The sequence below is a fragment of the Bubalus bubalis genome, chromosome 11 (genome assembly GCF_019923935.1).
Source record: "Bubalus bubalis isolate 160015118507 breed Murrah chromosome 11, NDDB_SH_1, whole genome shotgun sequence".
In the NCBI taxonomy this organism is placed as follows: Eukaryota; Metazoa; Chordata; class Mammalia; order Artiodactyla; family Bovidae; genus Bubalus; species Bubalus bubalis.
This window is the reverse complement of record NC_059167.1, coordinates 45,567,926-45,591,570: the sequence shown is the minus strand read 5'-3', so window position 1 is coordinate 45,591,570 and position 23,645 is coordinate 45,567,926. Positions and strand designations below refer to the sequence as shown.

General features: G+C 34.5%; 1 protein-coding gene across 14 annotated transcripts in view; it reads left to right on the top strand.

Annotated features, from left to right (window-relative positions):
• The window catches only part of FAM214A (family with sequence similarity 214 member A), an 80,644-nt gene that overhangs the window by 17,029 nt on the left and 39,970 nt on the right, over nt 1-23,645 (top strand). The window contains exon 1 of one of the 14 annotated variants that reach the window (XM_006070106.4): nt 6,399-8,616. The exons of the other annotated variants lie outside the window; for them this stretch is intronic. Within the exon in view, the coding sequence (XP_006070168.1) occupies nt 8,580-8,616 (37 nt within the window). The 5' untranslated portion in view covers nt 6,399-8,579. Of the gene's footprint in view, nt 1-6,398; nt 8,617-23,645 lie in introns of those variants that run through there. 14 annotated transcript variants of the gene reach the window in all.

Here is a 23,645-nt window from a genome sequence, read left to right as displayed (position 1 = left end):
AAATGTTTCTACCAAACTGCACATGTTTTAGCAAAAAAAATTTTATTCAAAATCATCAGAATTCTTATGAACGGTGTCTTCTGTGGTAAATGTTAAATTAGTGATTACACAGTGTATAGGTAAAATGACGTATTTTTAGAATTTACTGTTAAATATGGTAAAACTCTGGACAATTGGATTCCTTTCCCTCTCTTCTCCTGAATCATGTTCATTGGGCACCTGATACATGCCTGGCACTTACGTGGTGGAAATACAACGATGAGCAAGAACTAACATGACCTTTGCCCTCTGGAACCTATAGTTAAATGTAGTCTTTCCTCACTTTTTTTCCTGGAGGTTACCCTTTGCTGTTTTGGAAGAGATGCAAAGGGCCAGTAGGGGAACTGGCCCAGAGGAAAAAAGTAGCAGATGGCCTGCACAGACTTGTAGATGTTTGACATTCCACTACTCTTTTCTATTTGTTGTTGTCTCAAATATTTTTGGTTTGAACATAGGGTTATGTGTGTATGTGTTGGTTGTTCTGTTTTTGTTTTTGAGAATAAGGAATGGAAATTTTTTCTCAGTAAGTGCAGGTTTCACTTGAGGTGCTTAGTTCATGATACTTTGTTGATTTTCCCCTCTAGGTGATGCAACTAAAACCTTCCTGGTCTAAAAGGTTAGAAGCTATTGAGGTAGTCAAAAAATAAGTACTTTGCACAAGGTTGCTAGGTAAAATAATTGTGTAAACTGAAATTGTATCTAAAATGGAAAGCTTTGAAAGGCTGACTACAACATTTGTGTAAATAAAAAGAAAATGCTCCCTCTACACAAAAGGGTAGATGCAGTAGTTACAGAATTCATGCATTCTGGTGGTAAATCTCTAGCAATTACTTCTTTCTCAGACTCAGTAAAACTTAATATCAGCCTTTAATATGTGCTTCCAAAGTCCATATTGGTTGAATGTGATAAGGTAGAACCAAACACCTATTGGAGAGAATTAAGGTGGGGGGAGGGTCACTGAGAGGTAGTATCACATGGAGCAGTAGGTTAAAGTTTTTTTGACTGCTCACAATTACAAACAGTTGAAGTTGCTGCCCTGTAACAGCATTCCCTCCTCCCAAACAAAATTCGGTACTCAGTCTTGCTCATGAAGTGGTAACTGATCTTTTCTTTTTCCCATTTTATTTAAAAAGAAAATGATAGTCCCAGCCCTTTAGATTAATTTCACAGCACATGTAATCCTACAGATTATTTTAGCATTTCAAAGAACTTGAAAGACCTTGGTTAAAGTTCTGATTTTTCTTATGGTTACTGGGAGGAACATTAGGAGGATGGGATAGTTAGGAAGTTTGGGATGGACATGTACACACTTCTATATTTAAAACGGATAGCCAGCAAAGTCGTACTGTGTAGCACGGGCAACTCTGCTCAATGTTATGTGGCAGCCTTGGATGAGAGGGGAGTTTGGGGAAGAATGGATACATGTATATGTATGGCTGAGTCCCTTTGCTATCTACCTGAAACTATCTCAACATCGTTGATTGTATTTCAAAATAAAATAAAAAGTTAAAAAAATAAATAAAGTTCTGGTTTTGTCACCTGATCTGTTTAAGCTTAATTAAATTACCTAACTTATCTGAACTTCAGTTAGTTCAGTTCAGTCACTCAGTTGTGTCCGACTCTTTGCAACCCCATGGACTGCAGCACACCAGGCCTCCCTGTCCTTCACCGACTCCCAGGGTTTACTCAAACTCATGTCCATTGAATCGGTGATGCCATCCAACCATCTCATCCTCTATCATCCCTTTCTCCTCCCGCCTTCAATCTTTCCCTGTATCAGGGTCTTTTCAGATGAGTCAGTTCTTCACATGAGGTGGCCGAAGTATTGGAGTTTCAGCTTCAACATCAGTCCTTCCAATGAATATTCAGGACTGATTTCCTTTAAGATGGACTGGTTGGATCTCCTTGCAGTCCAAGGGACTCTCAAGAGCCTTCTCCAACACCACAGTTCAAAACCATCAATTCTTCGGCACTCAGCTTTCTTTATAGTCCAACTCTCACATCCATACATGACTACTGGAAAAACCATAGCCTTGACTAGATGGACCTTTGTTGGCAAAGTAATGTCTCTGCTTTTTAATATGCTGTCTAGGTTGGTCATAACTTTTCTTCCAAGAAGTAAGCGTCTTTTAATTTCATGGCTGCAATCACCATCTGCAGTGATTTTGGAGCCCCAAAATATAAAGTCAGCCACTGTTTCCACTGTTTCCCCATCTATTTGCCATGAAGTGGTGGGACCGGATGCCATGATCTTAGTTTTCTGAATGTTGAGCTTTAAGCCAACTTTTTTACTCTCCTCTTTCACTTTCATCAAGAGGCTCTTTAGTTCTTCTTCACTTTCTGCCATAAGGGTGGTGTCATCTGCATATCTGAGGTTATTGATATTTCTCCTGGCAATCTTGATTCCAGCTTATGCTTCATCCAGCCCAGCGTTTCTCATGATGTACTCTGCATATAAGTTAAATAAGCAGGGTGGTTGAGTTTCAGTTTCCTCATTGGTTAAAATTGATATAATGTATTCATTTTAGAAGTTTGTTGTAATGACATAACCTGAGGAAAGTAGTTGTACCAGTCCCTTAAACACATAATCAATGGCTATTTTTATTCTCTCTAGTTTGTTAGCTTAGGAAAGTGAAAGTGATAATAATGGTGAATCCTATTCAGAGGAAAATTAATTCAGTTTTAGATATATTAGAGTTTGCATTCAAACAGATAGCCAAAAGAGTTCAGTCACATCATTTGGAAATAAGAGTGTATGAAATAGTCTGAAATTAACAAATTTTTAAAAAATGCAAGTAAACAGTATTAAAGCTTTGAGGACTTAACAGTTGAGTCTTAAAGCTACATGAGGTTTTCTTAATTCCACCTAAACTGTTTTACTTTACTAGATTTTGTTAACATTCTTCAAAAATTTTAAATGCAGGACCTGTCATTTGTATGACTATTGGCATAACTCAAATTTATGGCTAGTGATAGCTAGCTGTAGGGGGGTGGCGATGATGGTTGGGGAAAACAAACAGGACTTGGAATTAGACCTCTGTTAGATGATTCTGTTTCTTCATTCTTATTTCACAACGTTGTGATTGTCAAAGGGACGAGTAAATGTAAGATACATTATCTCCATGGAAATACTTTTACTAAAATATCATTTTATCAGGATAAAAAATTCTTGATTGTTTCTAGACTTTTAAGACTGAATCAAACATACCCTTCTTTATAATAGTGAAAGATTGACAACATCCCAGACCATGTCTTTAAAGAAATAAGGGTCTAGGTAAAGGGGGATCCATGTGTATCCTGGCATGTATTTTATTTAAGAATGATGGTATTATTTTTATTAAGACCCAAGTAGTATAGGATATTAAAAATTAACTCTTATTCCTGGTCTTGATACTTACTAAATGTATCTAGTGTGTAGATAAGATATTACTAGAGTGTTTGTCCAGTAGCTTAGATTATAAATAACCCCTGTTCTTGCTCATTTTAAACAATGTAGTATGAATGATGCCAAAAAACAGGCTAGAACATTTTCTTCTCTCCAAGATCTTAGATTTTGTAAACAAGGCTCTGCTCCTAAAACTAATCTAGGTCATCATAACCCCAAATCTTTTGAAAGATGACAATCCCAATTAAGCCTATTAGGTTCTTTTTAATACTGCAAATTTATGAAGTGTTTTAGGTCTTAAAAACACAATATGTTTGGATTGTATAGTCATTTGGCTTATTTGTACCATGTGATAATGAATACAAATCACTGGATAATCATTTCAGCAATAATGATCACTGGAAATCTCCATGTGAGTGGAAATTAATGTAGCCTTTTATGGCTTAATTTATCCAATACTGACCTAACAGCATAATTTTTGAATAAAAACAGATTTAATGAGAAAAGTCATAAATTTTCTTAATTCCTCAAATTGTAAAATTTAGTTTTATTTAGTCTTGCAAATAAGTTAGTGAACTGTGAAATGTGTTGTTAAAGTAACATTATTTAACTAAAAATGTCAGTGTCATAAAAATCTTTCTATGATAGTCAAGATTTAAATTTTATCCCTTTTGATATTAATATGGGATACTACTAATGTATTACCCTTTTATTTGTTGGTGTGTGTGTATGTATGAATGTACATTTGCTGTTTAGTAACATATTTATAGAACTGATGTTTGCAAAAGAAAAGAGGAAACTTAAATTACTTGAGAGCCTGGCGTGCTGCAGTCCATAGGGTCGCAAAGAGTCAGACACAACTCAGTGACTGAACTGAACTGAACTGAACTGAGAGCCAAGTATTGGGCTAGATGGCTCATAACTCTAGAGAAATTATTACCGCCACTTTACAGATGAAGAAATAGACTCAGATAGCTTAAATCATTTGACAGTACAGCTTCTTAAGTGGAAAGAACTTGAACCCTAGACACGCTAGCTCTTCTCCATTAAGTCTTGCTGCTTTAAGGGATCTTTTCAGTAATTAGGTTGTATTTTGTGCAAACATGTTTACACTGTTAACCCCTAGAAGACTGACCACCAGGGATGACAATATCCTATTTGTGCTGTTTTTCAAAATTATTGTATCTTGTCCCATTTGATCCTTACAACATACCAACATTGCAGTCAAAAGAAGAAGAAAAAAAATATTTCTGATTTAGAAATGAACAATTTCAGAGAAGTACTTAAGGTGGAGTTTAGTCTAGAACCCAGATCCATAGTTCCTGGTTCAATGTTCTTTTCTACCTCCTTTACTTTCTCTGAATCAGGTATGTGATCTGTGATTATGAAGTAGTGAAGTTCACAGATTGAACCTTTTATTGTGTCCTTAATGTAACTATAGCCTGGCTCCCTGTTTAGCAGTCAAATCCTGTTTTTCTGTATTGTAAGTAACATCAATGACAGTTCTGAGGTGTAATGGGGCTGTAGTGGTGGTTATTGAATGAGTAATAAATAGAAAATGTTAGCTTGAGATTTTTGTATTTCAAGTTTATTCTTACATGATGCCATATTTGTCTTATGGAAATATAATTATGAAAGGAATTGTTAAAAGCACACAGATTTAGGAATACCTGTTTCTGGCTTTGCCCACTTAGTTTTGCCTACTTGAGCAGGTTATAAAGCAGTTTTCTCATCTGTGAGAATAGTAACTATCAGAAGAGATGGGCATGTAAAGAAATTAGCACTATGCCTGGCCCATGGGCCTACATATATAGTATTGGTGGTGGTGGTTTAGTCGCCAAGTTGTGTCTGACTCTTGTGATATATATAGTAGCTATGTAATTACCTTTGAAGGGTTCTTTTTTCTTCTAGCAATGTATCTTTTTTGTTTAAAAACTATCCAAGCTAGCATGGTTATCTCTTAAAGAGAGGTATCTTAAAAGATATCTTAAAAGATAAGGTATCTTAAAAAGCTTCCTCGATGGCTCAGTGGGTAAAGAATCTGCCTGCAACCCAGGAGACACAGGAGACGCAGGTTCAATTCCTGGGTCAGGAATATCCCCTGGAGGAGGAAATGGCAACCCACTCCAGTATTCTTGCCTGAAAAATCCCATAGACAGAGGAGACTGGCGGGTTACAGTCCTTGGGGTCACAAAGAGTAGGACATGAATGAGTGACTAAGCACGGCATCTTAAAAGTAGATAGTTCAATTGTTTCTGCTAACAGAGGACTCGGATTATGTGAAACAGTTAATATTTCAAATTTTTCCATTCTATATTTGGAATATGTAGCTTAAAAAACTCATGGGAGATCTGCTTCCTACTTATTTCCTTAGATTAGTATAATATAGATAATTTACATTTCTTGAACTGGCCCATTTGGAGAACACAATTATGACCATACTGGGCAAAAAGGGTTTTTTTTCCTCGTTGAGGGTTGAGAATTGAGAACCTGAGACTAGTACTTAGTATAGCATTTTATTGATATATTATTCAGATTTTTAACTTGTTGACTGTTGAGATTATTTATAGCATTGTGTACCCCAATGAACCAGGGGAAAAAGCAACCATTCTTCAGAATTATATAAAGTGCCATTTTGAAATTTATTTATCATTTTGAAAACTGGTAGCAGAGGAAGCATTTTGCTAAATAAATCTCTTGGTTGCATTTTACTTTTTAAGGTGGCATGTCTCTTCCAGTTCATTTTATTCACTTGTAATTACATGCTTCTGATTAAATTTAGTATTTTTAATAAGTTCTCTTTGAATGTTAATAGTTTTAGATTATAGAAACTGGCTATTATTAGCCTTTAATTAAAAATTTTAAGAATTTTAACTGAAAGGAACTATTCTAAAACAGTTTAGAGATCATATATTCTTTTTTTCAAAGATATAGGAAGAAGTTAATTTTGAATTATGCAATTATTTATCCAAAATTTTTTTTAAATCTATTTTCTTTGGTTCTAGTTGTATGACTTGAATAAATGTTTGGAATTGATATTCTTATTTAAACTTGTTCTATTTAACTTTGCATGGTTATGAAATCAAATAAAGTAGTGTATGGAATATAAATCAGTCATGGTGCTAGGTAAGCAATAATGTAGACAGTTGTAGTATCTCCCTTCAAAGCACTTACAGTGTGGTGGAGGAGAATGTCCAACCAGTCATTTTGCAAATAATTATGTAACATTTTGTGAGCTAAGTACTAAGAAAAAGGTATAGAGAGACTGAGACCAGGCTCAGAAAGCTGCCCTGGGGAAGAGAAATTTAAGGGAGACTTATCAGTGGAAGGGATTGTGGGAGACCACTCCAAGCAAATGAGAAATAGAATTTGCAAAGGCTCTTAAGTTTTGAAGAACCTTAAGAGTCCTTAGTAACCAAAAAAAGCAGTCTGACTAGCAAAGAGCACCTTTTAGCCTTCACAGTAGTCCTGTGAATTAATTCCATTTTATAGACAAAAAAACTGAAGCTCAGAGTAGTTTACTAATTTGTATAGGATCTTACTGTTTTTAAATGGCAGATTCATATTTTGAACCCAAGTTGGTCAGCCTGACTCCAACATCCTTGTTCTCTCTACTCTGCCATTCTTTCTCTGAGTCACTTATCTCAGAGTTTATTGTGCTCCCAAACACATCTCTCTCGTTATTTCTCAGAAGGCTTAGCAGCTCTCCTTCTGGCTAATTGTTAAGCCAACGATCGGGTTCTTTCCTTATACTACTAAGGTAATAAGGTTTAACTCTTATAGGTTATATCTCTTACTTGTATTCTGTAGAACTCCAGGGATCCTGAAAGCTTTTTCAAGGGTAGGAATTTTGTAGATTCTGGGACTGATATGAAACTGCAGTGTTGTTTGTAGCCTCTTATTTAAAAATAGCCTCATGGTGCTCATGGGGTGCTTTAATAAAAGTGCCAACATTTCCATCAGCCTCTCTGCCCTATCCGCAAGACACTCCACATAAACAAAGATCTGAGTAATAAATAGTATGCTTCTGCCGTTGCCTCTGCCTACTCTCTCCTGTGTAGAAATCCTAATGCCACCACTAATAATGCATTTTATTGGAAGAATGCAGATTTAAAGGATTCCATTGCTTTAAAAGTTTGAAAAACACTATCCTAGTTTATGTGAAGTTCATGGGAAATATTTCCTAAATGAGAAATTTTTCTGATTCTTCATATCTGTTTATCTGCTACTACCTGCATTGACTCCCCCAAACATTTTTCCTAGAGGGAAAAAAATTCCTGAAAAATAAATTTAATTCAGACTCAGTGTCATTGTTTTATGGTTTTTGTCATTGTTTGTATAAGAAGAGATATTTTAATGCAGATACCTAGTTAAATCTTTTATTGTCAGTTTACTGAGCAATTTTTTCTAAGCAACCTGTTAACCTCAGTTTGTCTTGCCCTCTTAAAAGACACTGCATAAATTTGAGGAAGGACTATTTTTAGGTCTTGTCTTGTTTTAACTAACTAATCTTGGTTTTCTTGGAATTTGTGAAGTTTGTTGTAAAGTAATTCATAGTTCTGGGTAGACAGAGGTTAATGCTTTATCCTGATTGTCCTAAATTTTTGTATTCTTTGTTTACAGAGGGTTTCACATGGTAGAACCTGATTTACTTGAAATGCGAAGTAATAAATTGATTCCCTCCACCACCCCTTTGTCCTCTGTTTTATGTGAAACACCGACTGAAGTGAATGTTTGCCCTATAAATTTCTCTCCATTTTAAAAGTACCCAGAGACGCACATTTTAGGGGCTCATGATAGAATACTTTGTCATTATCGTCACACCAGTCTTTCCTTTCACGTTGCCTAAACACAAGCTGAGTTGGTAAGAGGAGCAAAGACAACAAGGTAGCGCTGCCAAGTAGAAGGGAAGCTGTAGTGGACCCAACGAGCAGGGGCGGCAGAGCACACCCTCCATCCAATCAGCTGTGAGTGCTGTTGCTATGTGCGCTCTTACTCTGCTGCCTTTGTGAAAAACCTTGCACAGAGCGAAGCGAAATCAGCACCCACGGCTGAACGTTTGTTTTAACCACTGCAGACATCTGGATCCCTCAGTTACTGACTGTATAGCTATTGACAAGCCAGAAGGCAACTTCTTTTGTACAAGGATTCCAGTATGGTTTTCAGTGGAAACAAAGGGCTTCACAGAGAAGGTGTGTAATGAAGTGTTTTCAACGGCTTTATTTTTAAACTTCCAATTTTCAGTAGCTGTTTACAGTTGCAGTGTTTGCTTTGCGTGGATTTTTAATAAACAGGTCTAGGAAAATGATCTCATGTTGAAAAACATTGAACTTAGAGAATTTTCTTTACCTTCAAATAGCCTGTTTTCTTTGAACAGCATGGCTTAAAAGATTATTAAAATGCTCATCTGAACAATGAGGAGGGAGAAAAGAAACCAAAATACAATGTTCTTACTTTAATGGGGGAAAATATGACAAAAACAAGAAAATTGGGAAGAGAAAGAGGTTTAGACAGAAGTATTAACTGTACTTGGGTGCGGGAGGTTTTTGTTTTTTTTTTTAATATAAGCTCTTAAGGAGAATGTATTTTATAGAAGTTATGTATTTTTAACTGAAATTCATTGTTCCTGAATTTGAAGAGATTATCCGAATTTAGCTTAGTGAGAATTTTGACATAGTTTTGATGTTCAATCTTTCTGTAAAGGATTTCTGAAGCTGCAACCTCAAATTGTATAAGCTCTTAATTGTTTGATCTGTTGGCTAGTTCTTCTCAGTTCAGATAAAGTATAGTAGTATAATCAAAATGCAGACAGTGGTGTGTTCTACTAAATAAATGTCCATATAGAAAATTGAAAATATAAAGGATTTTGCAGACAAACTAGAAATGTATAAGATACTATTTTTAAAATTAAAGTAAGCCTCAATTAAATGTAATAATTCCTTATCTGACTTAGTTAATACTGCAGATATAGTAAAGTCTTATTAAATTAAACCTCACCAATTCAATATTTGTAATAATTAAACAAAATATGGGTTACAGTTTACTTTTATGAGATCTGGAAAAACCAGTTTATCCAACTAATTACAGGCAAGTTTTAAAATATCTTAAACAGAAATCTTCACGCAGTTTCAAATACTGTGAAATTATATTTTACATAGTTGATTTAGCTAATGATTCTTTTAAATTAATTAAAGCAGAACAGAATACTAATTAACATATTACCCATTTATAAACAGTTTTCTTTTGTTTATCTACTTCTACCTGTTTGTGTAAGTGGCTCCTTTTTAATTCACTAGGTAATTTATGTCTGAGTAAAATTAGTATAATATAAATTCCAAGCTAATATGTGAGCTTTATATTTTATCTCTACAAATGATATATTTTGGAATATGATTGGTTTTGACATTATTCTCTTCAAGAAGTGCTTGTAATTAGGGAGGGTCAGCATTATTTGATAAGCAAAGAGGGCTCTTTTTTCCTTGGAAAGAACTCAAAATATATTTCATGCTTTTGTGCACATTACTGACCATTTTTAAGGGTACATGTATATTTAGAAAGGTATTTTATGTGACCCTACATATTGCTAAACTTAAAAAAAAATCTGGCATTTCTTAGTTTTTTTCAGTTTGTTATATGTAGCCAAAACTTGATAGGCGTTATAAAAATTATGGCAAAATAAAAAAAGCTATTATATACTTTGTACTTGCTAGCCTTCATGATATAAAGCACTCATTTGCAGAAGAGAAGCTGGGAGGGGGGGCAGGTGGGCAGGGATGGGAGGCAGAGGGTTGTTAAATGGGCCCAAACTCATCAAATATAGCTCTAATCCCATGGAACTCAGTCTAGTTATTTCCCTTTTTTGAGCTATCACTCTCATCAATTACTCATTTTATTTTTTATTTATACAACCACAAAAACCAAAGTGTTCCTCGTATTGGTTCCCCATCTGCTTGGTTTATTTCTTAAGAATTAACAGACTTTCCAAGAGAAGGGTGATTTCATTCATATGCTGCAAAAAAAAAAAAAAAGAACATGATGTTGGCAAGAAATTTAGATCTGCTTCTGTGTCACACAAAAGCCTTGCCATTGTGTTGTAGGAGGAATAGTCTTGGCAGAATCCCAGATTTTATTTCTGGGCTCATCACCTAAAGGTGGTTCTTATACGTCTTATACATGTGAGAGTTCCTGTTCAGTAACAGAATCTCAGGGTAATAACTGATTTTTTAAAATCTGGTCAAGGTGACATTGCTAGCATACTTCAACTCTTTGAATTTATCTGTTATTTGACGATAGAACTTTAATTGTCTTATTCTGTGTCAGATCTTTCTGACTTTGTTTGTACTTGTAAATAGAAAAATACTTCAGTTCTCAAAAGTAGTGATTTCTTTTTTGTCTTAGCCACTTGATAGGATAGCAAATAGAAGTTCTCATATTTATCAGATGCAGTGTTTTCTGTAACAGATTTTATTTCAAATAAAATATTTTTAACTTTTAAATCACCAGGCAATAATATAGAATACGTAAATAGTATTTCATTTATAATTCTTCAAAAAATTTCTCTTATTCAGAATTTCAGGTTAAGAAGGGGTAACAACCCAAGTATTTCTTTTTCTTTTGGTCTTTTGTGAAATCTTTTTTTAAAAAATAATTCCCTCAGCAAGTATTATCCCCAAGTGTTTGATTCCTACATGTATGCTCTAAGTATTGTAGCACTATATGCAGTGTTTCTTTGACTCTTCCTTGCAGAAATTCCATTCACTTACTCCTGCTCTGAACCCAGAAAAGATTTGATTGTTATAGTCAGCTAGGCAAGTAAGTTTTGTCTTAATAACTTTTGATCAGACATTTTCATATAGCAGGTGCTATTATGTAAACTGTATTGCTTTTGCAAGAGTATAATCTTTTTAAAAAAATCTTCAGATGCCATTGTATCTAAAATCAGAGACCCAAGTTTTAAAAACACAGTTGTTTGGAGTATTGCTTGAATCTGATTATATAATTCTTTGTGATGAGGCTGAGTTATTAAGCTATTACTTGATAAACTGGAAATATTGCCTTGTTTTCTTCACTGGTCTCAGTTTTACTCATTCAAAGACTTCTGAACATCAAAGGATTTGAATTATAAGGTTTATGATAAGCACAGGAACATTAAAATTATAAATTATAGGAGGTAGTCAAGATAGAGTAGAAAAAAGAATTGGGTCCTAAGAGTCATATATAGCTGGACCTCACATTTTGCTGTAAGCTTCTTGTTATCCAGAGTATGAAAAGAAAACTCTGCCAGTTATTTGCAATCCCTGTTATTTATGTAACATTTTATTGCTATATATTAGCCATTCTCTTTTCTTTAAAAATTATTCTACATTTTTTAATTCTGATGAGAATTTTAAGTATACTGTAAACATAATTTTTTATATTTTTCTTCTAAGTTTCACATATTCAGATATGCTTATACGCAGAATCTCAATCTTCTAAGAAACTTTATGACCCAGAAAGTCTTAGAAACTTGGGGATTTGGGCAGAAGAAAGGGCAGAGCTGGACTTCCCTGGTGGTCCAGTGGTTAAGACTCCGAGCTTCCAGTGTCCCCACTTAAGGCCGAGTGAGTTCAATCCCTGATTGCGGAACTAAGATCGCACATGCCTTGCTTGGCATGGCCAGAAAAACAAACAAAAAAGAAGAAGATAGGGCAAGGCTGATAGGGAAGTATGTGACTAAACCTCTGAAGAAAGATAATAGTCAATAATGGCAAGGAAACAATGAGTAAATGGGGAAATAAATGAAGTCAAGGAGGCAGAAAAAAATTTATTTGATACAGTGTTATTTTTGGGGTGTGTGTGTGTGTATGTATGCATAAAAGTTCCCACCAGTGCTGGACTGACTGACTAGAGCTGGTAAATTCACCAGGGATTTGTTTACTGGGAAGTAACTTGTTTCTGACTTTTCTTTTAAATTCCTCAACTAGGTTGTGATAAGGATGACCTTGTATTTACCACTCATTAATGACAAGGGACAAGTCAGCTGTCTGGAAACCAGAAATTAAATTTTATCACATACATGATGAATGTAACTGTTTTGAAATATAAGAACTTACAGAATAAAAATCTGGTGATATAGGGGCTAAAATGTAAAAACTCAAAATTCCAAGCCAAAATGTTCAGAAAATGGTCTTTTGTCATTTTAATAAGTACACAAAATTTCAGGTTCTTTTTCAACTGATCACATTATTTTCATTGCTTTGGGTAGTGATAATTTTATGTTATTTTGGGAGAGAGGTTCAATCTGGTTCCCGTCCTGGTTTTCATATTTTCATCAAGTGCTAAGATTTTGTGATTCTTACATAAACATATTTAGTCTTTCAATTCGGCTGAAGATAAAGTTTAGCTTATTGAAAATTAGGGAACCAGCAAATGTAAAGAAAAGACAATCTTTTACAGGTTTACTCCCTTTTTTTCACTGGCAGTGCATTCAATGGTACTACCTAAGTGGCTTCTGCATTGGATCCAGAAATTATTTTACATCTAACAAAAAGGGTAGGAGAACCTTTTTAGAAATACATTTCCTGGTTTTACCTGACTGCATTGCATTGGTGTGTTTGTTTACCTTAAATCATTTTTTCTGAAAATATCCACATAGAAAAAGAATAAAAAGATTGCTCTATGTCATTGTTTTATATTTTGGGTACTGACCCTTTTGAAAATCTGGTGAAAAATATCAACCCTCTTGCTAGAAAAAATGCATCTATGTATATACATAGATAATTTTGTGGAAAATAGCCAAAGGTTCATAAATTCTCTTAAGAAATCTTATTAGACATAATTTGGTTTTAGTCAGAGAATAAAAGCATTAATTTTAGAGAATTGAGGTTTAAAACAGATTGGATAAAAATTTCAGGATACGAATGGAAGCAAAGTATTAAGTAGTGAGTGTGCAGCGCTGTTTTGTCACTTTTTGAGGAGAGGGGAAATGTTCTAACATGTACGCCATACATTCGTACTCTTGCAGATGGATTTGTTCTGGGGAGGACTCCACATTCCTGTGCTGACTCCTCTATTCTGGATGAGCTTCTGATAGAGAACCTAGAACCTGGTTCTAGAGAACCAGGCCTAGAATGTGTAATATCTAGATCTGAGGACCTACATATCATCTCTGAGTTGTAGGTTGAGATTACAGGAAATCTCAAAGACACCTCCTTTGGTCTTAGACTTTCACCAGAACGCTCTTCCAGAAATTGCTGTGTGCGAGAGATGACAGACCCACTGCAGTGGATGGTACCTAGTTCCATCTTTGTTCTAGAGAACTGAGCAGAACTGATCTTAGTATATGTGCTCAAGTTTTCAACTCTTAATTAAAAACAATTCTGCATCCACTTTTTATTTCTGCTGGAGTTTTAGGATTCACACATACCAACAATCAGTGGAAAATACAAATGTTGAGGGTGCTTAGAAGAAGGAGTCATGCATGTGGTAGAGGGAAGGAGATTGAAAGGACAGAGTATATTTTTGGGGACCAGCCTATGTTACAACCGTATTCCCATGAGGTAAAAATGTAAGACTAAATTAGGTTAAGCTTGAGGATAATTTTGGAAAGCTATGTGCCAGTTATCTGAGTTTAGTAAAGCTGGAACAAAACAAAACAGCACTAGAATAGTAGATGGTTGCTTTTTTAGCACAGGGTCATCTTTTGAGTGTAGAGCTAAATCTAGAACTTGTGGTTTTGGGAGAAAGGACTTTGTTTCCTTTTGTGGCAGTGTTTTCTCAGCTTTTCGTCCCCTACTTCTTTCTGCATGTGGTGTGGAGTGATAACACCCGTATGATCAGAAATATTCCCACAAAAGACAGTCGAAAGGACAATGTTTTCTACTTTAGTATTTTCAGGCCCTGAAACAGTAGTGAATTAGGCTTAATGATTTACACAGAGAACAGAGAAATTAGAAAATAAGATCAGTGCAAGTAAGAAAGAAATGAATAAAATCTATATAGCTCTGTTTGTGTCCATGTATCTGTGGTGTATGGCAAAAAGCACAATCCTGGTAACCTGAACTTAAGGAGGCAAAACAAATGGACACTAGTAAATTTTGTCAATGACACTGACAGGTTCTAATTGTTTCATTTTAAATATCAAGACTTCTGGGAGCTTTCTCTGATATCTAAGATTGAGTTCCCACCTAACCATTCCCATAGCACTGAAATATACTCCTGTTATTTATCAAGCATCACCCTGAATTAGCTTTACCTGAATGTACTCCACAAGACTGTCCTCTGCTTGAAGGCAGAACAGCAGCTGATTCTGCCGTTGCCTTCAGGAGACGAGCTGGGTTTCACTTGAATTTTTTGACACATAGAGACTTCATTTTCCACTCTTACCTTTGAGCCAATATTTAAATTGCTTAAAATTTAGTTTTCTTTCTAGAGCTTAAGTTGCCCTCAACTCATCACATAAGCAGTCAATAGGTTGGTACGAAGAATTCTGTTATTCCTTAAAAGACTGTTGAGACCTAGAAATTCCAATAACAGATATGGAAATTAGAACTCAGAAAGTGCTCTCTCTCCTTTTTATTTTTTTAAATTAAATGTTTTTGCCCTGACCTAGAGATTTGGTGACTACCTAATGCAATTAAAAAAAATTTTAAAACAGATATTTCCTTGTCCCATTTAAGAAAATCATATAGATAAGGGCATTTAAAAAACTCACACAAAACTATTTCAGTGCAAAATATCAAATTCAAGATAATTATCTGGACAGGGAAACAACAAGCCTTTATCACTTTAACTGGAAGTAAGCTGAAATAGGGAGAAAACAAAATGTGATGGAATATTAACCATTCATTATTTTAGCAGTGTTTGCGAGCTTATTCATGCCAAGTACTATGCTGGGCAACTTTAAGAGAGATGATCCTTCTTCTCATGGACCTTAGTGGGTTAGAGAAGAGAGGTAAATAGTGATTTATTTGTGTGTGTGTGTGTGTGTGTGTGCGCGCGCGCTAAAATTTAGGAAGGAAAAGCATAAGATACAATAGGCTTGTCTCCTAAAAACAATAAAGCATCATGGGAGGGTATAATAGGACCAGATGAGCTTGGATAAGACCTAATTAAGAATTGTGTATTTAAGCTGAACTAGAGCTCATCACATTATTTTTTACCCTATTCTCTTAATTTTTAGAACTTTGATCACGTGGTAAAGTTAAATTTTTAACTTCGTAAATGTGTAGGTCATTAGAAAATGTAATTTAAAAAAAAAAAAGAAAATGTAATTTTAAAAACTCATACACAAGAGTAACAAATCTAATTTTGAATTAACTTAATAGAGAAATTTTTAATATTTAAAATATTTATAATTTTTTGGGTGCCCTGGGTCTTCTTTGCTGCACGTGGGCTTTTGCTAGTAGTGGCGAGTGGGGGCTACTCTCTAGTTGTGGTGCACAGGCTTCTCATTCTGGTAGCTTCTCTCGTTGGGGAGCATGGGGTCTAGCTGCACGGACTCAGTAGTTGCAGCTCCCGGGCTTTAGAGCACAGGCTCAGTAGTTGTGGCACACGGGCTTAGTTGCCCTGCAGCATGTGGGATCTTCCTGGATCAGGGATCAGGGATCAAACCGGTCCCCTGCATTGCAAGGCAGATTCTTAACCACTGAACCACCAGGGAAGCCCTAGAAAATTCTTTATGAAGAAAAAACATTTAAATCTTCCAAAGAATGTGAATGGTGAGATTTGACCCTTTAAAATGCAGTTTTTAAAAAGTTGGTTGAAGTGATTTTTGAGTCGCTAACTCTGATTTGGGGGACTCATTGAAAAATTACTGAGGTATCAAGAATGGAAAAGCAGTGAATGTTAGAGAGTTGGACTGCTCTCCTTAAATAATACACAAAGGATGAATCACCTCCTTTCCACAAAGTTTTTCCATGGTGTGACTTTAAGAATACTGGCATAGTTGGAGAGAAAGATTAAAAAGATTGAGATGGGGCTATGAGATTTGTGAGGAGGGGAGTGCTGGAAACAAGGAATTCTAGTTATTCAATGGAATAAAGAAGGGGTAAGATATCTCGAGGTGGCCCTGTGAGAGAATAAGATCAGGTGGGCCAGAACATTGGATGCATACAGGGCAGTAATGACTAAAGAGGTTTAAAAAAGTGAGATAGCATCCCTCTTCACCTCATCTCTCATTGGTCCCCTTTATGAATCCAATGCTCTGACCAAACTTGGAGACAGGAGAAAGGGAGGAGGCATAGATCATTCTAAGATTTCAAGTCACAAAAAGCAAAAACAGCTGTAGTTGGAAACAAGATTTGTACTCTGACCAGAACCCCCATGATTATTTTTAGTTTGTGGTAGGCTATATGTACCAGGATCAGTCTGTGCTTGTGGCCAAAGTGGTACTTAAAGTAAATGGGATGGTAGTATTTTATAATTTCTGTACTTGTGGCCAAAGTGGTACTTAAAGTAAATGGGATGGTAGTATTTTATAATTTCAAAAATCAACACATGTAGAATCAAATATTATTTAAATTGGAAGGGGCATCTTGTTTCTCATTCCTTCATTTTACAAGTAAGTTTGTTGAGGGTCACAGAGTTTAATTGACCTTTCCCTAAGTCTTGGAACTAGTTCATGAGAAAGCTGAAATTGGAATCCAGATCTTCTGGCTTCTAGTATAGCATTTTTCATACTTTTTGCAAGTTACTGAAATTTTGTTTTCATTTGTTTTCTGTTTTATCGAGAGATCTATCAATTTCAAGATCTATTATAAGTGTAAAGGTTGGTGTCAGATCTGTTATTTAGCTATCAAAAAATTTAGGTAAAAGATCTAAGTTAAATATGGATTTAAAGCCAGTTGACAAGTTTATCTTCTAAACATAGGATTTTAGAATAATCTAACAATAAATAATAGTTATGCTCAATTGACGATAGTTTGTGAATCTGTTCACTGAACTAAAACCAGTTTAATCTGGTTCTAGAAGTATCCTATACTTGAGTGATTCAAGTTGATGGTAATGACCACAGAGTTATCCAATAAAACATTAATTAAAAGCATTATATTAGCATTAAATCCCACTGCTTGATCATTATCTTTATCAAAGGATACTGCCTTGGCAGAGTTACACATTTGAGGGGGAACTAGAGCGATATGAAACTAAAGAAAAAAATAGAAAAACTATTGTTTTTCATCTTACCGACCTAATATAGCAAGGTGATATCTTTATAATAGCCATTTACAACTAAACTATAACTTCTATTCAAAATAATTGATCTCTCCACACTTGTGCAGAGGTCAATGAATGAATCCACTTGAACAAACAAATGGTTACAAGGCTGACATTGTCTGCTTGCTTCAACTGGTTGAATCACTGAAGGAATCGGTGGGTATTCTTTCTTGGTGCTATTACATCATCTCATTTTATTTTTGGCAAGCTATCATTCTCATTGACTTCTGATCCATCGCAGCCTTCCCCCCACCCCTCCACCACTTTTTTAATGGATTAGCAGTTTTCTACTTTTGTGGAACGTTGTGGTCTCTACTTCCCCATCATTGCTCCTTCAAATGATAGATAAGCTTCTCAGGCTGACTGAAGTGGGAGCAGTGGAGAGGGAGAGGGGAGGGACCTCTGGAGAATGATAGTTGGGTTCTTGGTTTTTACTCACACAGGGCCTGAAGTCTAATCATTTTCAGGATAGTGGTGGTGGTTCCTGAAGTTTGGTCCTCAGACCTGTGCTAGTCTAATGTAAGTTGTTTTTCATTTGTCCATGACAAAGATGGCAGCCATTCTCAAGAGAGACTCCTTTTCTGTGATCATGACTGTCAGTTTTTTGTTATTAAGTGCCTTTTCTTTTATGAAATCATGTTTTTTCTTTGTAATTTTGTTTTAATTTTAGAAGTGAAATGCAGTGTTTAAAAATCTCCAGGAGTTTTAGAAAGCTTATTTTAGCAAACTTTGGAGAGATTATTTTAATTTTTTATATTTTATTGTTTCAGATAATCTTTAATTAAGTTTATACATTATTGAAAAAAGTAAATATAAAATTGTGTGTATTGCTGTTTAACTTAAGGGATTTTTTATGCCTTTTTATAAACAATATAATTATTTTAATGGCCATAGGATATTCCATCATGTTGACATAACATCACTCAAACCTTTTTCCATAGTAATTTTTAAAAATACTTTTAACTTTACTATTATAGTAGATAAAACATGGCTTTTCACTGTGATTTTAATTGGTATTTCTTTGATTAAATATCCTCTCTAGAGAGATTAAACATTCCGGTCTGTGTTTACTTATGTGAATTCTTCTTTTCAAATTTGAAAGTAGCAAGTTTAATTAAAATAGCATATGGAATAATTTAATATATGTAGGAACACTTTGTCAACCATATAGTATAGAAATGTGTTCCCTTCTACTTTTTCTTTAAGAAATACTTTGATTTTATACATTTTAATCTGCCAATATTTTCCTTTATATATATATTTTCTCTTTTCAAGCTAAGAAATGTCTCATTTCACTAAATAAATACATATTGGATATTTTCCCCACTAAAACTTAGGTGTGATTCTTTTTACCTGTGAGGTCTGTATTTTCATGTATGATCTAAAGTGCTATTTCTCAAAGTGTGTCACCTACATCAGAGGCATAAAGCTTTCTTATTAAACATGCAGACTCCTGAGTCAGAATCTCTGGGAGTAGGACCTAGGAATATACATTTTCTGCAAACTCCTAAGATAATACTTGTTTTAGAGTCCTGTTTCTGCTGTAAGAAATTTCTGCAACTTTATGGCTTAAAACAATGCATTTAACCAATTTCTAAATCTGTAAGATGACTCAGAGACCTCATCTGGGCCAACTCTATTTCAGTTGTTAAAAACAAATGAAAAAGAATTGCTGAAACAAAAAAAACAAGAAAATTGGTAGTAAGGCCTATATTTGATCAGTAGCATATTGGCTAGGAGCCTAAATATTGAAATGGGACTAAGATATATCAAGTCAAAATTTACTATGTATTTTTGGAAGATTACATAGCCTTTTCTAGATTTTTTTTTTTTTTTTTTTTTTAGTCTTTCACCTGAGAGAATTTGTGAAAATAATTGAGGTAAACTATAAGAAAGTACTCCTGACTCAGAAAAATTATAATGTAAATAAAATGTGATATATTGACTTTCATGCAATTATTAATAAGATGATGAATTCTAAAAATAGAAGGCCCACGATATTAAAATCTGTATAAATTTTACATTGAGGGGGACTTTTAGATGCAGATGAGGAAAATCACTTTAATAATTGAGTTTGGCTTGGTTTTATCATATTGTACCTTATATCCTCAGTATTTATTTGTCTTCTAACTGGAAGTTTGTACCTTTTGACTGCTTTCATCCATTTTCTCCTTCACCCACCCCTTGCCTCTGATAACCACAATGATCTCTTTTTCTGTGAGTGAGTTAGTTTTTCTGTTTTTGAAGTACAGTTGACATCCAACATTATGTTAGTTCCTGTTGCACAGTGATTTGGTATTTCTATACCTTTCAAAATAATCACCATAATAAGTCTAGTTATGATATGTCACCCTTTCAAAGATATTGCATAGTTACCAGCTGTCTTGCTTACACTGTTCATGTTATACCCATGACCTCTTTCTTTTCTTCCCCCATCCGCTTCCACTTAGGCAACCACCTATTTGTTCTCCTTATCTATGATTCTATTTTGTTGTGTTTGTTTATTCATTCATTTGTTTTTTAGATTCCATATGTGAGTGAAATTATACAGTATTTGTCTTTCTCTGTCTCATTTATTTCACTTAGCATGATACCCTTCTAGGTCCATCCGTGTTGTTGCAGTGACAGAATTTCATTCTTTTTTGTGGGTGAGTAATATTGCATTGTATAAATAAGTCATATCTTGTTTATCCATTCATGTTTTGCTGGGCATTTGGATTGCTTCCATGTTTTGGCTATTGTAATAATGCTGCAGTGAACATAGGGGTGCATGTATCTTTTCCAGTTGGTGTTTTTATTTTCTTTCAATAAATACCCAGGAGTTGAATTGGTGGATGATATTTTTAATCTTTTGAGGAATTTCCATACTGTTTTCCATAGTGGCTGTACCAATTTACTTTCCTACCAGCAGTGCATGAGGGTCCCCTTTTCTCCACATCCTTGCCAACACTTGTTTTATTTGTTGTCTTTTTGACAGTAGCCATTCTGATAGGTGTGCCAAATATGACTTTTTGCCAACTTCAAGATAATATCTGAGAGAGAAAAAGAGATATTCAAGAGTTCATAAAAAGTTGAAAGCCTCTTCCTTATATAATGGAGCTGAGATTTTAATCCATTTATTTAGTTTTTCCTCCAGGACTCCCCACAACTATTTAAAGAAATTTTTTTGGACCAGCTGACATAATTTTTTAATTTCAATGTAGAAAAATGAACTCCATATTTATTTTCATATTTCTTAGACTTCATACAGCTATAAAACCAAAATAATTTTGAAAAAACTAAATTCAGGCCATCATCAAAAAGTCTACAAAAATAAATGCTGGAGAGAGTATGGAGAAAAGGGAACTCTCCTACACTGCAGGTGGGAAAGTAAATTAGTATAACCACTATGGAGAACAGTATGGAGGTTCCTTAAAAAATTAAGACAGAGCTACTGTATGATCTAGCAATCCCACTCCTGGGCATATATCTGGAGAAAACCATAATCTGAAAAGATACATGTACCCTGATGTTCATTGCAGCATTTTTTATGATAGCCAAGACATGGAAGCAACCTAAATGTCCATCAACAGAGGAATGGATAAAGAAAAAAGATGTGGTACATATACAATGGAATACTACTTAGTCATAAAAAATGAAGTGATGCCATTTTCAGCAACATAGAGATTATCATACCAAGTGAAGGAAGTCAAACAGAAGAAAGACAAATATATCACTCATATGTGGAATCCAGTTTTTAAAAGATACAAATGAATGTATTTACAAAACAGAAGCAGACTTAACAGATAGCAAAAACAACTTATGGTTACTAGAGGGGAAGCATAGGGGAAAGGGATAAATCAGGAGCTTGGGATGAACACATGCACACTGCTGTATATAAGATAGATAACCAACAAGAGCCTACTGTATATTACAGGGAACTCTACCCAATATTCTGTGATAACCTAATGAGAAAAGAATCTAAAGAATGAATATATGTATATGTATAACTGAATCACTTTGCTGTACACTTAAAACTAACACAACATTGTAAATCAACTATACTCCAATAAAATTAAAATATGTTTTAAAAAATAATAAATGTGGATAAAATTACAGAACCACTAAACTTTGTCATTGTGATGTATTACAAAGCTATTGGTCAAAATGTGACTATCATGCTTGGTATTATGGGCCAAGTCCTTTTGAGTTGAACATGCCTACGATACTATGGCTTGATATTTGCTTGTCCCATTTGACTCACTGTCAACTTTTGTTGGTACCCCAGGTCACTGTTTTGTGGACTATATTAAGTCCACCTCTCTTCTTACCAGCCTAGAGCTATTCAAGTCATGCTGTTTAAACACCAGCAAAACTGTCAATGTAAGTCATAATTGTACATATGAATATAACATTGAAATAAGAAAGCAATCCTTGATTATCATTGTCCACAATGTTCCAGACTAGGTTTATGCTTTTTTTTTTTTTTGAGATTTTCATTGAAAATAAATCATGTGTTAAATTTGGAGAGAGAGTTGTCAGATCCCCAGAATGCCCACAGACTCTAGTCTGAGAGCCAGTTCTACCCAGTTACATGTTATACATTGATACATGCAAATTCACAGCTACAACTGAAAACATAATTCCAGTGTAAAGCAGGTCCCTTGCTTTTCTAATGTCACCTCTGCTTTCCCTATATCCTACCTTGCCTAATATCCTCATTTTCTCCCTTTACATAGCCTCAAGTTTTCAACTAGAGCAGTGGTTTTCAGTCCTTGTTGCACATTAGAATTACATAGGGAGCTTTTATGTGAATATAATATCTAGTCTTGGATGTGTTCAAGTTTTGTTTCTGTTTTTTTTTGTTTGTTTGTTTTGTCTTATACTTTGTTTTTTATTTTCTATAAGAATTCCCTTATCTCCACAGGAATTACTGTGGTTGAATTTGTAAGGAGCCAGAAGGGGAATATGGATGGCACTCGTATATAGAGGTTTTGTGTAGTTGAGAATTCAGATTGTAAAAGAAATGATGTTTGTTGCGACAGACAATTATAGTCCTCTGGGAAGAGAGTTGTCTTGCAGAATTGTGTGAAGTACAAGCTTTACCTTCCTTGGCTTCTGATGAACTCTTTTTACTCTGCTGTGCCTAGAAAATATCTATTTGTTAACAACTGGGTAAAAATTCAATAATAAGTAGTTGCATAATTAGATTGAGGTTTCTTTTTTTTTAATGAACTCACCAATTGCTTTACTACTATAAAGAGTAGTTTCTTTTGTGTTATACCTTTAGAACACTTTTAGTTAGAAATTATTTTGATGTGTAAATACTAATCATAAATGCTTTATTTCTTTGTTATGCAAACTTTTAATCTATAGTATAATCATCTGAGCAGTTTAAATGACATATGCTTTTTTTTAAGTTTTACTGTAGCCTATGATAGTGTTTTGGAAACTACACAGCATTGTATTTTTTTATTACTGTAGTTTATTTAATAGTTATGGTAAACAAATTCAGATTTGTAGGTAGTTGCTGTTTTATATTATGTGATATTTGCAAAGGTGGGAAAAGAGATAGTACTTATTATTTGACTGTAAATAACTTAGGGAACAGAGGAACTTAGCATGGGCTGAGTTCTGAGTAAATAGTCTTGTCATACCTCACATCAAAGGAGCACCTTGTATACTTCCAGAATTCTCTTATGTTCTTTAGTTTTAGAACTAGAACTATTTGACTTTTAACTTTTAGATCCTTGTATCAAGAAGTTCATAGTGCTTTAGAAAATACTATTAGTCTTAAAATATCTTAAGAATGATGGAATGAATATCTTATATTGATTTTGTTCACAATAATTAAAATTTTGTATGTTATACACACACGTATATATGAAAATTGCACAACACCAGTTGTGAGCCTGATAGAATGTCTACAAACATGAACAGCTTTAGAAAAATTTAAGAAACATTTTAGAGCATTGAAAATAATTGAAAGTCCAAATTGTCACTTAACAAATCACTAAGTCTGCTTTTCTTTAGTGCATTTCCATTGGTT